Genomic DNA, 13556 nt, shown 5'->3' with positions numbered 1-13556 from the left:
GTAGCATGATTGTTTTTGGCAGATCTAACAATCATGTCCCTCATAAAGCACATGTTTCAGAACACTAATGGAAAAACCATTATCTTAGAACCAGATTTTTTTTCTTTTTAAACAATTGAGTAATTGTTTTTTTTTTCAGATTATTTTGTATTCACCAACATTATTAAAATAACATACTATTTGTTTTGTTTAGTTTTACTTATTTATATAATAAAATATAATATCATATATCTTTAATATAATGCAATTGTTAAAGATATATATCTATATATAATAATGATACAGTTTCTATATATACACATATTCTATATAATAATTATAGCATTTTTATATAATTTTTAAATACAATTATTATTTAGATACATATTTTATACGACTCTATATAGTTTCTACATGCATTCTAAAAATGTATCAATCTGGTATAAGAGAGTGTCAATTGAGTATGTGAACACTGCAAGCGTATCAATGTAGTATAAAAGTGTATTAATGTGGTATAAAAGAGTATCAATTGGGTATAGAGATTGCATGTGCTTGCATAAAATTTTCCTTCTCTTTTTTAAAGAGTGTATCAATTTGGTATAAAAGTGTATTAATTGAGTATAGAGACTGGATGTAACCAATTGGGCCAAATGGCTTAAAAAAGAAAGGGAAAATTTCAGAAATAGCAATCCTGTAGCCTTAATTATAACTTTTATAGCAACAGTTTCATAATTACGAAAAATAGCAAATTGTATTTGTATTTAAGTAAAATGTTGTTATATAAATACATATACAAATATATATGTATTACTCATAAATACATATGCACAACTGAAAAATACATATTCTTCTATTACTATGAAGTGGGTAAAATATTGCTTTTTTTTTTGTTATAAGTTGCAATTTAAAAGAAGTGTTGTTATTTATTGTAATTATAGTTTTAAAGATGTTAGTTTCTGTAATTTTTTTTTTAAAAAATTAGTTTAGCCGACTAGATAGCCCATGTCTACCTTTTCAAATGTGGGCCATTTTTTAAAAAAATGGACAGCTGCATGTCCTTTTTCCTTTATTTTTTGTTAACAATTTTCTTACGTAACACATTTGTTTTGAGCTTCAATGGGATTCAATGAACTTTGATTAAAGTTGGCTAATAATTGTCTCTCTAATTCATTTCGATTTTGTTCAAATTCTCTTTATAATAATTGCCTAATTATATTGATGGTTTCCTAAAGTCAAAGTTATTTTCCTTTTTTTATTTGGGAAAAAGGTTCGAAATATACTTAAATTTTGACAAAATTTATTGTAACATGCCTTAATTTTGCGGGGTCCTGTAACCCCTCTAAATTATTTTTTTACTGTATTTCTGTGACATATATTTGCTTAGCTGAACCACTTCAAATTCTTACGCTCTCAGTGTGCATGTATTCACGCAGTGATCTAGCTAGCAAATATATGCCACAGAAATACGATAAAAAATAATCTAGGGGGCGTAGGATCCCCGAAAAATTAAGATGTATTACAACAAATTTCGCCAAAATTTAGGTATATTTCGAATCTTTCTCCCTTTTTATTTCAACATAGTTATTTTTCTTTTTTAACTTTATAAGAATAAGAATATTCATTGTGTAATGGGATCTACAATACTATAGAAAAAATTACTTTTATGTGTCGTTTTTTTTTTTTTTTTCCGTGTTCGTTGTAGAGAATGGGATCCACAATATAGAAAAATTTACTTTTATTTTGAGTGTTTTTTTTTAGAGCATGTTTTTTTAATTTTATACGCGTTATGTTTGAAGGTGGAGCTAAATTTTTTTTAATAAAATCTAACTTAAAGCTACTGATTCAGTCAAACTCGTAGCTAAAATTTGTTGTCCCCTACCTAAGACTACGTTCTTGTTGGACCTTTCGAAAATCAAAACAATCAAAAATTATACAAAATAAAAATAGAAAAGGATGTGCAAGTTGGATATATACAATTTAAAATCTTGAATTTTACTATGTGTGCTATACCTCAAAATTCTAGTTAATTTTGATCTAATTGTTTTAGGACAGTAGGGGCGGAGCGAGATTGAAGCCAAGAATATGAATCCTTCTGGCAGAAAATTACACATTTATACGTGATTATAATATATATGTGTGCGTGCGTGTAATACATATTGAACCCGATCATTCGGCTAGTTCATATGTTTCAGGTGATTAATTTTGATTTGATCATTCCGAACCCAAGAAGAACTATTTATTATCTTTGCGACCAAACTTCTTTTTCCAATTGAAATGGCATGCAATTCCAAGCGTTAATGATGGAAAACACACCTAAACTATAGATCTTCGCGAGTTTCATATCTTAACTATGCATTGTCCTATTTGCCTACCTAAACTATTACTTTTTTTGCGAGTTTCACATATACCTCAGTGTATCACTCTCTTCGTATTGAAACACAACCCGATTTTGAGTTGACCTATACACGTCTATTGTCGATTGAGAATAAGTATTTGATCAACTCGACATCACTCTCTTCGTATTAAAACACAACCCGATGTTGACTTGATCTAGATGCGTCTACTGTCGATAGAGTAAATATTTGGGTGATGTTTTAATACAAAGAGATCAGTAATAGTTTACATTATAAATAAAGTAAATAATGGAATGTTGAAATATGAAACTTGTGCAAAAGGTGATAATTTAGGTACATTCTTGACCATTAATTCTCATTCTAATAAAAGTTTAATCTTAGCATCTTATGATAAAGTCGACGATTTTAGATATTCTTAACGAAATTTCTGACTTCACTGGCTGGATAATTATATCTTTAAGAAACTTCTCGACCTTGGGGGTTAAAGAAAGAGTATATTACCAAACTAGTCATAGTCATAATCACAATTTGGCCATCAATTTTTAATTTTTTTTGGTATTTTGGCAATTCAAGAAATGATGAACTATGTACAGTAATTTTCTACAAAGTTCAAATAATTGAAACATGACAAACAAAGTACAATTATTGTTATATTGATGTAGTTGCCAACTTTTCTTTATCTTCCCCACTTTGGCTTGTCATGTTCCTTATGTGCTATGCAAGTTGTAGGCTTCAGGGTTGTTTGGTTAACAAAATAGCATAACAACACCAACATCGGTTGTGGTGTAGTGCTGGGATAATTAGAGATTTTGGGTTCGAGCCTTAAATATGGAGAAAATCTTGTTAGTAGCACTACCCCCAAAATGGGCACTGCAGTGCGCAATTCGAATTAATCGGGATTCTAATACGGATACTGGACACCGAATGAGAAACTAAAAAAAAAAAAATGGCATGACAACAATGAAAACATACCGAGTATGATTCCACCAAGTAGGATTTGAAAATGGTAAGATATACATTAGAGTGGTTGTTTCTGATAGACCTTCGGCTTCAAGAAAAAGGGTGTGCATGTTGGATATATACAATTTAAAATCTTGAATGTTACTATGTGCGCTATATAGCTCAAAATTCTAGTTAATTTTGATATAATTGTTTCTTAATAGTAGGGGCGAAGCCAGCTTGGGCCCAAGGATCAGAACCTTTTCGGTAGAAAATTACATTATTTACATATAATTAAAAAAATATGTATATAATATCTATTGAACTTGATCATTGGACTATTTCATATATTTATTTCTTCATATTTTGAACTCCCTTGATGAAATTTTTAGACCCGTCGTTGCTTGAAATGGCATGCAATTCTAAGAGTTAATGGTGGAAAACACATCTAAACTATTAAATTTTAGCGAGTTTCATATCTTAACCATGCATTGTTCTATTTACCTGCCTAAACAATTACTTTTTCGCGTGTTTCATATATACCTCAATGAATCACTTTCTTCATATTGAAACACAAATCGATTTTGAGTTGACCTATACTAGTCTATTTGATGATTGAGAATAAATATTTGATCAACTCGGCATCGAGGTGATATTTTAATACAATTCTTGTTGGTATTTTGATAATTCAAGAAATGATGAACTATGTACAGTTGTTTTCTACAAAGTTCAAATAATTGAAACATGACAACAAAGTACAATTATTGTCAGTTTGATGTAGTTGCCAACTTTTCTTTGTCTTCCCCACTTTGGCTTGTCATGTTCCTTATGTGCTATGCAAGTTGTAGACTTCAGGTTCTTTGGTTAACAAAATGGCATAATAATAACCATAACGTATTCAGTGTAATCTCATCAAGTGATGTTTAAGAAGGATGGGACGTACGTAGACTTAATCTGTACCTTAAAAGTAGAGCAGTTGTTTCTAATAATGTAACACTCCGTAAAAGTCGTGCATGGATTAGTCTTTAATAGAGTGCTCTTAGATTTAAAAACTTGAACATTTTTCTAAGTGTAATGAGGACTTAGAGTCATTTTAGCTGGCAATCTTCGGGATACAACTTTTCAACCTTTCCGAGCTCCGTTTTTAGATTTTCAAGTTGCGTTACGATCTGACAAGCTCATAGTACATCTCGGATAAGTTTTGGAATTTTTCGGAACGCATAAGGCTGCGTTTGGATTTCAAAACAGTAGCAAAACGCATAGCCTGTTGCCCAATTTTCAGCATTTCAGGGTCAACTTCAAACGATCATAACTTTCTGAATATAATGAACTGGGAGAGCTGCTACCTATCAAATGAAAGCTCTTTGAGTTTTCTTTCCAATGCAACTAGTTTCATCCAAATCCAACATCTAAGAGAGGAGTTATACCCGTTTTACTTCAACCTGTCAGTTTGTCAATTGAGGAACAGTTTCGACTTTGTTTTCTTAGGGGCATTTTAGTCATTTCACCTCACCCAAATTTCGTCTATAACACCAGATTTAGCCCCCAATTCATCAAAATATAATCCTTTTCTCAAATTTTCTCTCAAGAACACCCCTTAAGGTTTCAAACAAAAATCCCAAATAACTCGAGATTCAACCGTGGATTTTGAAAGATAATTAGAGATTTGGAATCCCCACATCGTAGGCTTCAAGGATCATCCCTCAATTTCTTAAATAGAGGTACGCAGGGGTTTCCTAAATTCTCATGGGCATAGATCATGTTTTAAGAAAGGGGTTTTTGAATTCATGTACATATTCATGTTTTAGAAGCTTTAAATGATATTGCTTTAGCCTTTTGGCTTTCCCCCAAAGTGACTTGAAAATTATATGTATATGTATATTTGTGTTTTGCCTTGAAATATGAATTGAGAGCACGATTACATGAAATCCCTCTTGATGTAATTTTCCCATGTTTCACATGATATAGATTGTTTTGAAATACGTCTTGAAAAATCATGATATAAAATGCTTTGACTTTGCTATGTTTGGAATACGATTTTGAACACGAAAGAGAGGGTTGTAAATGTTGAACATACATATAATGAAAGAGTGCATAATTTTGCCAAAAGCACATGACCACCATATGTTTGATGAAAGTTTTTGCATGGTTTTGACTTGAGTTTCGGAACATGAAATCTTTTATACAAATTACATGTTTGGATGGTCTGAAACTACACTTTTATGAAAGATCATGCTTAATGCATTATGGCTCAAAAATAGGACTTGCAAGTCTTGGTATGACGATACCAACTCAGACAAATGCCATAACAGACACAGACTAGTTCAGAAATTAGATTTTATCAGACTTTCATGATTAAGAAATTTCAGAATGATACATGTTCAAAAAAGGTTAAAAATTGGGCATAAAGAGATGTTAGATAGTCCCCGAAGAAGGCGTGAGTTCAGACAATTCATTGCCCAAAACCGTGATTTGCCGATCCTGGTATATTATTATACGCTGGCTTAAGTGCCGTGTGGCGTATCAGACTCAAGCACTCCAACCCTTGCGGCACACTTGGGTTGGGGGCTTCCCCGCTGAGTCAATGACGGATTTCATCTAGCCTGTGGAATATCAGACTTGTAGGGGAGTGCCACCTAATTAAAAAGTAATACAAAGATCAGAAATTATTTTGACAAGAATATCTTATGACTTTTGAATGATGCCCATGTGTTTTCAGAAGCTATTTTATACGTGATGTGTTGATGAAAATTGCTCTCATCTATTATATATATGTTTAAATACTTTATTTTGGATTGCTTCGCGTGCCAGTACATTTGTGTTGCCCTCCTTCCAGGTTTTGAGACACAGTCTAGGGGTCCAGATAAACAGTAGATACTTCAGATCGTAGAGCAGATTGTGCAGAGGTGAGCCTTCTATATTCCAGAAGGCCTGTTTACTTTCAAATATTTATCTTTAGTCATGTTTTGGTCTACTGGGGTCTTGTTAGTAGAGATTTCGCAGATTGAGTTAGACATTATTATTATCCAGATATATTTTGGATTTCAATTTTTCAGTATTATGATCACATTCAGACTGACCATGTTTCCGTATTAGATTTCTATTTCTGCATTATCTTTTATTATATGAATGTTGTGCATGATTACCAGATAGACAGAGGGCGTCCCGGGCCTTCACGGTTCGGGAATGCTAGTCACGGCTAGGGCCCCAGTTCGGGTCATGACAAATAGTCTCTCTGCTGCAAGTAAGGGTGGACCTACGTTAATTTTTGGGGTGCTCCGGCACCCCTTAAAACTCGACGCAGAATAAGTATAATTACATAAGAAATATATGAAAATACGTATAAAAAAATATAAAGGCACCCGATAAAACAAAAAGTAATTGGTTGGGTGCATCGACATTTAGGTTGATCTTAGTAACAAAATATTGTTATAATCAAATTAACTACACGAAACAATAATAGTAACAAAAATTGAAGAACGAGAAGTGATTGATAATACTAGGCTACTAGAATGGACAACCAGAAAATATACTCACACTCGTTAGTATGAACACTATCCTACCTATTATCCTTCTGCCCTAATTTGTGACCTCTGTAACCTTCTATCTAAAATCACGTCCTCAGTAAGTTGAAGACACATCATGTCCTGCCCAACCACCTTTGCTAAATACATTCCCACCCGCTAGTATGGACAAAAATATTTTATGGTTTGAAATCAGGGGCGGATGTAGCACTATGAATGCGGGTTCCCGGGAACCCCCAAGTATTTTTGTATACTTTGTAATTATATTAAAAATATATTAAATATATAAGAATTATAAGTGAGGAATCCATAAACAAAGTTGTTAGTTGGTTTATTGGTTCAAAAAGGGCTTAAAGAAATATCTCACAAACTATGCCCCAGTTTGAATTCCCTTGGAACGACTATTTTTTTATATTATTGGAAACCCACAAACTTAAAATCCTGAATCCGCCTCTGTTTGAAATATCTTAAGAATTAGCTATTTCGATTCCATCATTTTAATACAAAATTATTTTTTAGACTAATTATTATTCATTAATATGTGGGAGATAAAATAATCTCAAATTTTATCGGTAATAATTGAATGGAAAATAAAATAATCTCGAAATTTATCCTCCATTGTTATTCCTTAGCCACAAATCAGATGATTCCTTAAGGGGCGTTTGGTGTGAGATATAAGAGATAAATAGTCACGAGATAAAATGCAAGATTATTTTATCACATGTTTGGTTAGAGGTATTAGTTAGTCTCAGGATTATTTATACTATCATTTATACCATAATAATGAGATAAGTTATCCCATATACATGATGGAATAACTAATTACGGAATACCTAATTCTAGAAGTAATTATCCTGCAATAATCCTTTCCCAACCAAACGACTCCTTAGGAGTTGATATACTAGACAGACTAAATAGTTATGAGATAAAAATTTAATACTATAGTCTTATAAGTGTTTGGTTGTTAATTTTGAAATAAGTTATACTAGAATTAGTAAATAATACTGAATAAGTTATACTGAAATTAATAAAATTAGTTATTTTTATGAAAAATCCTTCAAATTAACCAGATAATACCAATGTAATGTATTACAATTTTATCATATAGAAGTTAAACCCTAAAATAATTGATCTAGATTTGTTCAAAAAAGAGGAGAGATTTATGGAAAAATCTTTAACAGTTTTTGGAAAAAGTCTTAAAATAAATTCAGATTTGTTTTACATCTTAACAACCCCAATAAATAAGTGTTTACAACTAAACAAGAAAAGATGATTAATTAAACCAAATATCATTTCAAGAATATAATGGATCCCTTAGATAATTCTCTTGTTGTAAGTTCATTTCTTGAAACTACGTTTATCATCTTTAATTTGGTATTATTATATATATAGTATTTTGTTTGTATTTGCTCCATGTATCTGTTTTGGAATTCCGACTAAGTGTACTAATTGAGTTCGTTGAGATGTTTATATAGACATGTTTGTAGACCTCTTTAATATCTCACCTGACAGTTCGGATCAATCAATTTTTACAGTAATGCCTCTAATTTGTATTTGTTTTTTTTCTTTTAACAAAAAAATGAGGCATGCAATACGAGGACGAATTTGTATTTGATTTTCATGGCCAACATCTAGCTCTTAGTTCTCTTTGGATAACTTTCAAATCTCGTGATTCACGTCACGTAAAACTCATTAAAAGAGGGAATCAAGCTTTCTTCTGGGATAATTTTGATGATGACTCGGTTTTGGATTCAAGACCTCTGATTAAGATTAGTAGAAGAGACCACATTTGAAGGGCAGCTTTGGAGTTACTGGTAAAGTTGTTGTCATTTGATCGGCCAAGAGGTCATACGGATTCAAGCCGTAAAAATAACCTCTTGCAGAAATGTGACGTAAGGTTGCATACCCTCTTGCAGAAATGTGACGTAAGGTTGCATACAATTAACCCCTGTGGTTTGACCCTTCCTCGAATCCTGTCGAGAACACATGCACCGGTTATTGCATCAACATCTTCTACAGATAGTTTACCACGAAATCCTCTACTTGCTTCTGCTCCTAATGGTTGTTTCCCGTCGAGCGACCATGAGTCACGATTAGATGCTATTGCACGATTCAGAGAGCACTTATGTATGTGATGCAACCGCATATAGCGGGAGCTTTAGTGTACTAGACTTTCCTTAGAAGAGATCATATTCATCTCACCACAGATTAAGATTTGAAGAAAAGCTCTTGAGTAACTGATAAATTTGTTGTTATTTGACCAAGAGGTCACAGATTCAAGCCGTAAAAAGAACCTTTTGCAGAAACTCGACATAAGGCTGCATATAATAAACCCTTGTGGTTTGACTCTTTCTCGAACCCCGCACATAGCGAGAGCTTTAGTGCACCATGCTATCCTCAGAAGAGATCATATTCATCCTACCACAAATTTTTTTTCATTCTTGCCAATTTTTTTAATAATTATTTTTTTCATTTGTTTTATTGTTAAAAGGTGAAACATATTGAAGGAAAAGAGAAGTTGAAAAAGAAAATTATTAAAAGCAAAAAATCAGTATCAATATGTTGCAAAGGAGAAGGGAAATTTGTACCAATGAAAGTGGCAATTCAAGAAGCTTCATCCAAAAATTCATTATTGGAAAGAATTAATTCTCTTGAATCTCGACTTTTTCAGGTAAAATATTATTTTCTCCAAATTATATATTATGGTGAATGTCATGCATGCAATATTTTTTAAAAATTTATTTGGAGTTTAATTTTTATATACTGACAGAATAAATGAATTTTAGCATTGTTAGATTATCTAAATAGGCAACCATTTATAGAAAGTAGGTCGTGGTGGATCCAGAATTTAAAGATTGTGGTGTTTAGGAGGTTCGAACATATATATTAATGTCCAGTCTTTAACATTCCGCCTAGAAATTAAAGTATCCAACTATCTTTTTGGTTTACTGAGTGCTTTTAGAAATCTTACACCAATTTTTATACTTTTCTTATAATAATTATAACTAGTCTGTGTCAGATTTAATGGGTATCGGAGCACCACAAAATAGATCATAGGTCCGCCTCTGAAAGTAGAAATAGTTAAACAGAGGCGTAGTCAGGATTTCAACTAAGCGAATTCAATATTTAAAGAAAATCTAGCCAAAGTGGGTTCAACACCTACTATAGATACATAAAAGATAATTTTAATCGTGTATAAATGATATATGGTTGAGCCAAAAACTGGCTCTTCCCCTGGTTAAAGGGCAATTCGGTGCACAAAATATTCTACTTTTGTGCTTGGAAACGGTTACTCTCCGAGATATGTAATGTAAACAGTCAATCCTAATACAAATATTAGTGGTGTCCTCCACAATTCAAATTCACGACCTATAAATTATATGAAAATAATTTTACCGTGGTTGCAAGGCTCCCTTTCTTTTAAGTGTAGTTATTATCGTAGAAATTAATTAAGGAAAATTACATGTTAATTATTTAAATAATACATGGATACTTATTGATTATTCTTTAACACTCTTTATGTAAGTTCAAGGACAAAATTTCACAGATAATCACTTAATTTTTATAATTATTCAACTTTGTATAGTGTAGTAAAACTTCAACAAGCAATAAATCGTAATAAAAAATCACTAATTCCTTAAAATAATTTCGAAATTATTTATTCATTATTCCTCTTATCAAACGGATTATAGCCCTATTAGTATTAGTACTTAGTATAATTTGTTGATTAATTATTTTATTTATGCAGCTTTGCTTGGAAATTGAAGCTGCAAGAACATCATCAAATATAGAGACTCCATTTGGAGAAAAGTCAAAAATTAATGATGTCAAGAGACAAACAAATTGTTGTTATCCAATTTTTGATTTTTCACAGGTAATTTTATTTCCATCTAAATTTACATTTTGTTCATTGACGTATAAGTTTTTTTTTTTTATATATATATATATATATCAAGCCTGCTATGATAAAAGTCAAAAAAATAGAATATATTATTAAGTTATAATCGATGAGATTGTATTGCATTAACGATATCCACTTATGTGGAATATTACACTGAATACGTTATTTTGTATTGAGTTTATTTAATTTACTATAAAATATAATCAAAGTATATATTATCTTGTATATTAAGAGAATGTGAAAGTTTGCGTTCATAGCTTTATTCTTTGAGAAAATTAAATAAGAACTATTTTTTTTTTCCAACAACAACAACATATTCAGTGAAATCTCACAATTGATAATTTGGAAAAAATAGGGCGTAGAGGCGGAACCACCTTTAGGTCAGGGGTTTTATTTAAACCCCCTTCGACGAAAAACTATACTATTTATAAATGGTTAAAATTATTTTATATGCATATATAGTAGATGTCAAACCCGTTTGGATAGTTTGTGCATTTACTTTTTTCAATTTTGAATCTTCTTAGTGAAAATTCTGGCTCCGCTCCAACAATCTAAAGACTACGGATCGAGAACACTGTTAGCTGAATTCCAAATCAAAAAATGTAGACATGGAATCTGAATAGATAGCTTGGGGCACGGGAGCTTTCCTTAAGAGAAGAGTTCCTTCATATGGAGACTACGGTGTTCACATCTTTAATCTATCGGCTAGAGGTCTCTAGACCCCTTTCCTACATCTTTCTTTTGCATTTGAAGCTACTTCATCGTCTAATTTGCCTCGTATATGAGTACGCGTCTTTTCAACATGATAATATAGGAAAGGGCCCCAATCCTATAGGTAAGGTTGGTCTTCTACGTCTATTCAATGATATAGCATATGCATACCTTACCCACTACCTTGTGAAGATAGAGACGGTGTTTTCGAAATCAATCACATCAAGTGATTAACAATTTTCTTTTTTCTTGTAGAACCAATCTCATAATTTGGCACAAGATTTGGATCAATCACCAACTTGCAAAATGAAGAAGAAGAAGCAATTGCATTTTGGGAGAAGCAAAACTACTAAGGATAATATTGAAAATATTACAAGTAAAAATGGGAAGAAAAAAAGTTTAAAAACAAGTTGGCCACATCTTAGGATATTAGGTTGCTAATACAATTTAAATTATATTCCAATTTTAACCTTGATTTTTGTTGATGGATTTTGTGAGAATGACATATGTATTATCCATGTTGGTGTTTTATTGCGGGATTAGTGATCTCGGAATCGTTATTCCATGTTATGAGAATGATATCACAATTGTGGTATAGACTGATTCGAACTTTTCAGTTCGAGAATTTAAAGAACAATTAAATGCTAAGTGAAATAATTTCATATTTCATTTTGTTATTATTATCCTTTGTGCAGTTTTAAACTGCTATGTCTTTTATTTTCTTTTGTTATTTCTTTAAGATTAAATCAAATTGTTTCACTTTTATTTCTCTCACAAAATTTTAAAAATAATTTTAATTTATATTGATAGCCAAACACAACAACAACAACATCAACTCCAACTCTAATTTCAGCTTTAAAAAAAATATTATTTTCATGACCAAACGAGTGAATTAGGCACCAACCAAGTACCAATAACCGAATGAGAAACAAATGAAAAAATAAAAGAAGAAGAAAGACGTGAGTAGGCACCGAAAACAAATGAGAAATTAGGAAAAGAAAAAGTCCAAATTAGTCGAGGCCTCAAGCAGATACCAAAAAAAAAAAGTTTGGTGTTCGGGAAAGAGCCCCACCATAAGGGTGTATTATACACAATCTTACCTTGTATTCCTGCAGAAGCTGTTTTCAAGGTTTGAACTCATGACATCTTAATCGCATGACAACATCTTTATCAAATACCGAACACCAAAAAATAAAAAATAAATAAAAAATTAGTAAAATATAAAAGCCGCCAAGACTTCAAACAGATACAGAACACCAAAAAATAGAAAAAAAGTGAATGACTTAAACCCGCGACCTCCTGATCACATGATAACAACATTAATTGATACCGAACACCAAAAAAAAAAAGAAGAGAAATTAGGAAAAGAAAGATACCGAACACCAAATTGTAAAAAATGTAATGGGGTGAGAGAGACTCGAACTCTCGACCTCAAGCAGATACAGAACACCAAAAAATAAAAAAAAAGTGAATGACTTAAACCGGCGACCTCCTTATCACATGATAGCAACATTAATCGATACCAAACACCCAAAAAAAAAAAAGAGAAATTAGGAAAAGAAAGATACCGAACACCAAAAAATTGTAAAAAATGTAATGAGGTGAGAGAGGCTCGAACTCTTGACCTCAAGCAGATACAGAACACCAAAAAATAGAAAAAAAAGTGAATGACTTAAACCGGCGACCTCCTGATCAAATGATAGCAGCATTAATTGATACCGAACACCAAAAAATAGAAAAAAAGTGAATGAATTAAACCGGCGACCTCTTGGTCAAATGATAGCAGCATTAATCGATACCGAACACCAAAAAAAAGAAGAAGAAGAGAAATTAGGAAAAGAAAGATACCGAACACCAAAAAATTGTAAAAAATGTAATGGGGTGAGAGGGGCCCGAACTCTCGACCTCAAGCAGATACAAACCACCCAAAAATAGAAAAAAAGTGAATGACTTAAACCCGCGACTTCTTGATCACATGATAACAACATTAATTGATACTGAACACCAAAAAAAAAAGAAGAGAAATTAGGAAAAGAAAGATACCGAACACCAAATTGTAAAAAATGTAATGGGGTGAGAGAGACTCGAACTCTCGACCTCAAGCAGATACAGAACACCAAAAAATAAAAAAAAAGTGAATGACTTAAA

General features: G+C 31.9%; 1 protein-coding gene across 2 annotated transcripts; it reads left to right on the top strand.

Moving 5' to 3' along the window:
* Positions 1-6296: 6296 nt before the first annotated feature.
* LOC107850777 lies at positions 6297-12085 on the top strand. Of its 2 annotated transcripts, XR_007048630.1 has the most exons (5): positions 6297-8128; positions 9288-9467; positions 10545-10670; positions 11222-11532; positions 11664-12085. XR_007048630.1 is itself a non-coding variant. In XM_016695528.2 (4 exons), the coding sequence occupies exons 1-4, from the start codon at positions 8102-8104 to the stop codon at positions 11847-11849; spliced, it is 519 nt and encodes a 172-aa protein (XP_016551014.1). In that variant the 5' UTR covers positions 6300-8101; the 3' UTR covers positions 11850-12085. The 2 variants fall into 2 exon arrangements, 1 of the variants encoding a protein (XP_016551014.1); XM_016695528.2 differs by lacking the exon at positions 11222-11532 and having other exon boundaries at positions 6300-8128.
* The last annotated feature ends 1471 nt before the right edge of the window (positions 12086-13556 follow it).

This window comes from Capsicum annuum, chromosome 1, assembly GCF_002878395.1.
Source record: "Capsicum annuum cultivar UCD-10X-F1 chromosome 1, UCD10Xv1.1, whole genome shotgun sequence".
In the NCBI taxonomy this organism is placed as follows: Eukaryota; Viridiplantae; Streptophyta; class Magnoliopsida; order Solanales; family Solanaceae; genus Capsicum; species Capsicum annuum.
The sequence above is the reverse complement of the archived record's forward strand: the minus strand, read 5'-3'. Positions and strand labels throughout refer to the sequence as shown.

Coding starts and splice junctions, on each gene's coding strand:
- LOC107850777 (XM_016695528.2), top strand. CDS start 8,102: ATGGATCCCTTAGATAATTCTCTTGTT. Junction 8,129..9,287: donor CCTTAGATAATTCTCTTGTT/GTAAGTTCATTT, acceptor TATTGTTAAAAG/GTGAAACATATTGAAGGAAA. Junction 9,468..10,544: donor TTGAATCTCGACTTTTTCAG/GTAAAATATTAT, acceptor TTATTTATGCAG/CTTTGCTTGGAAATTGAAGC.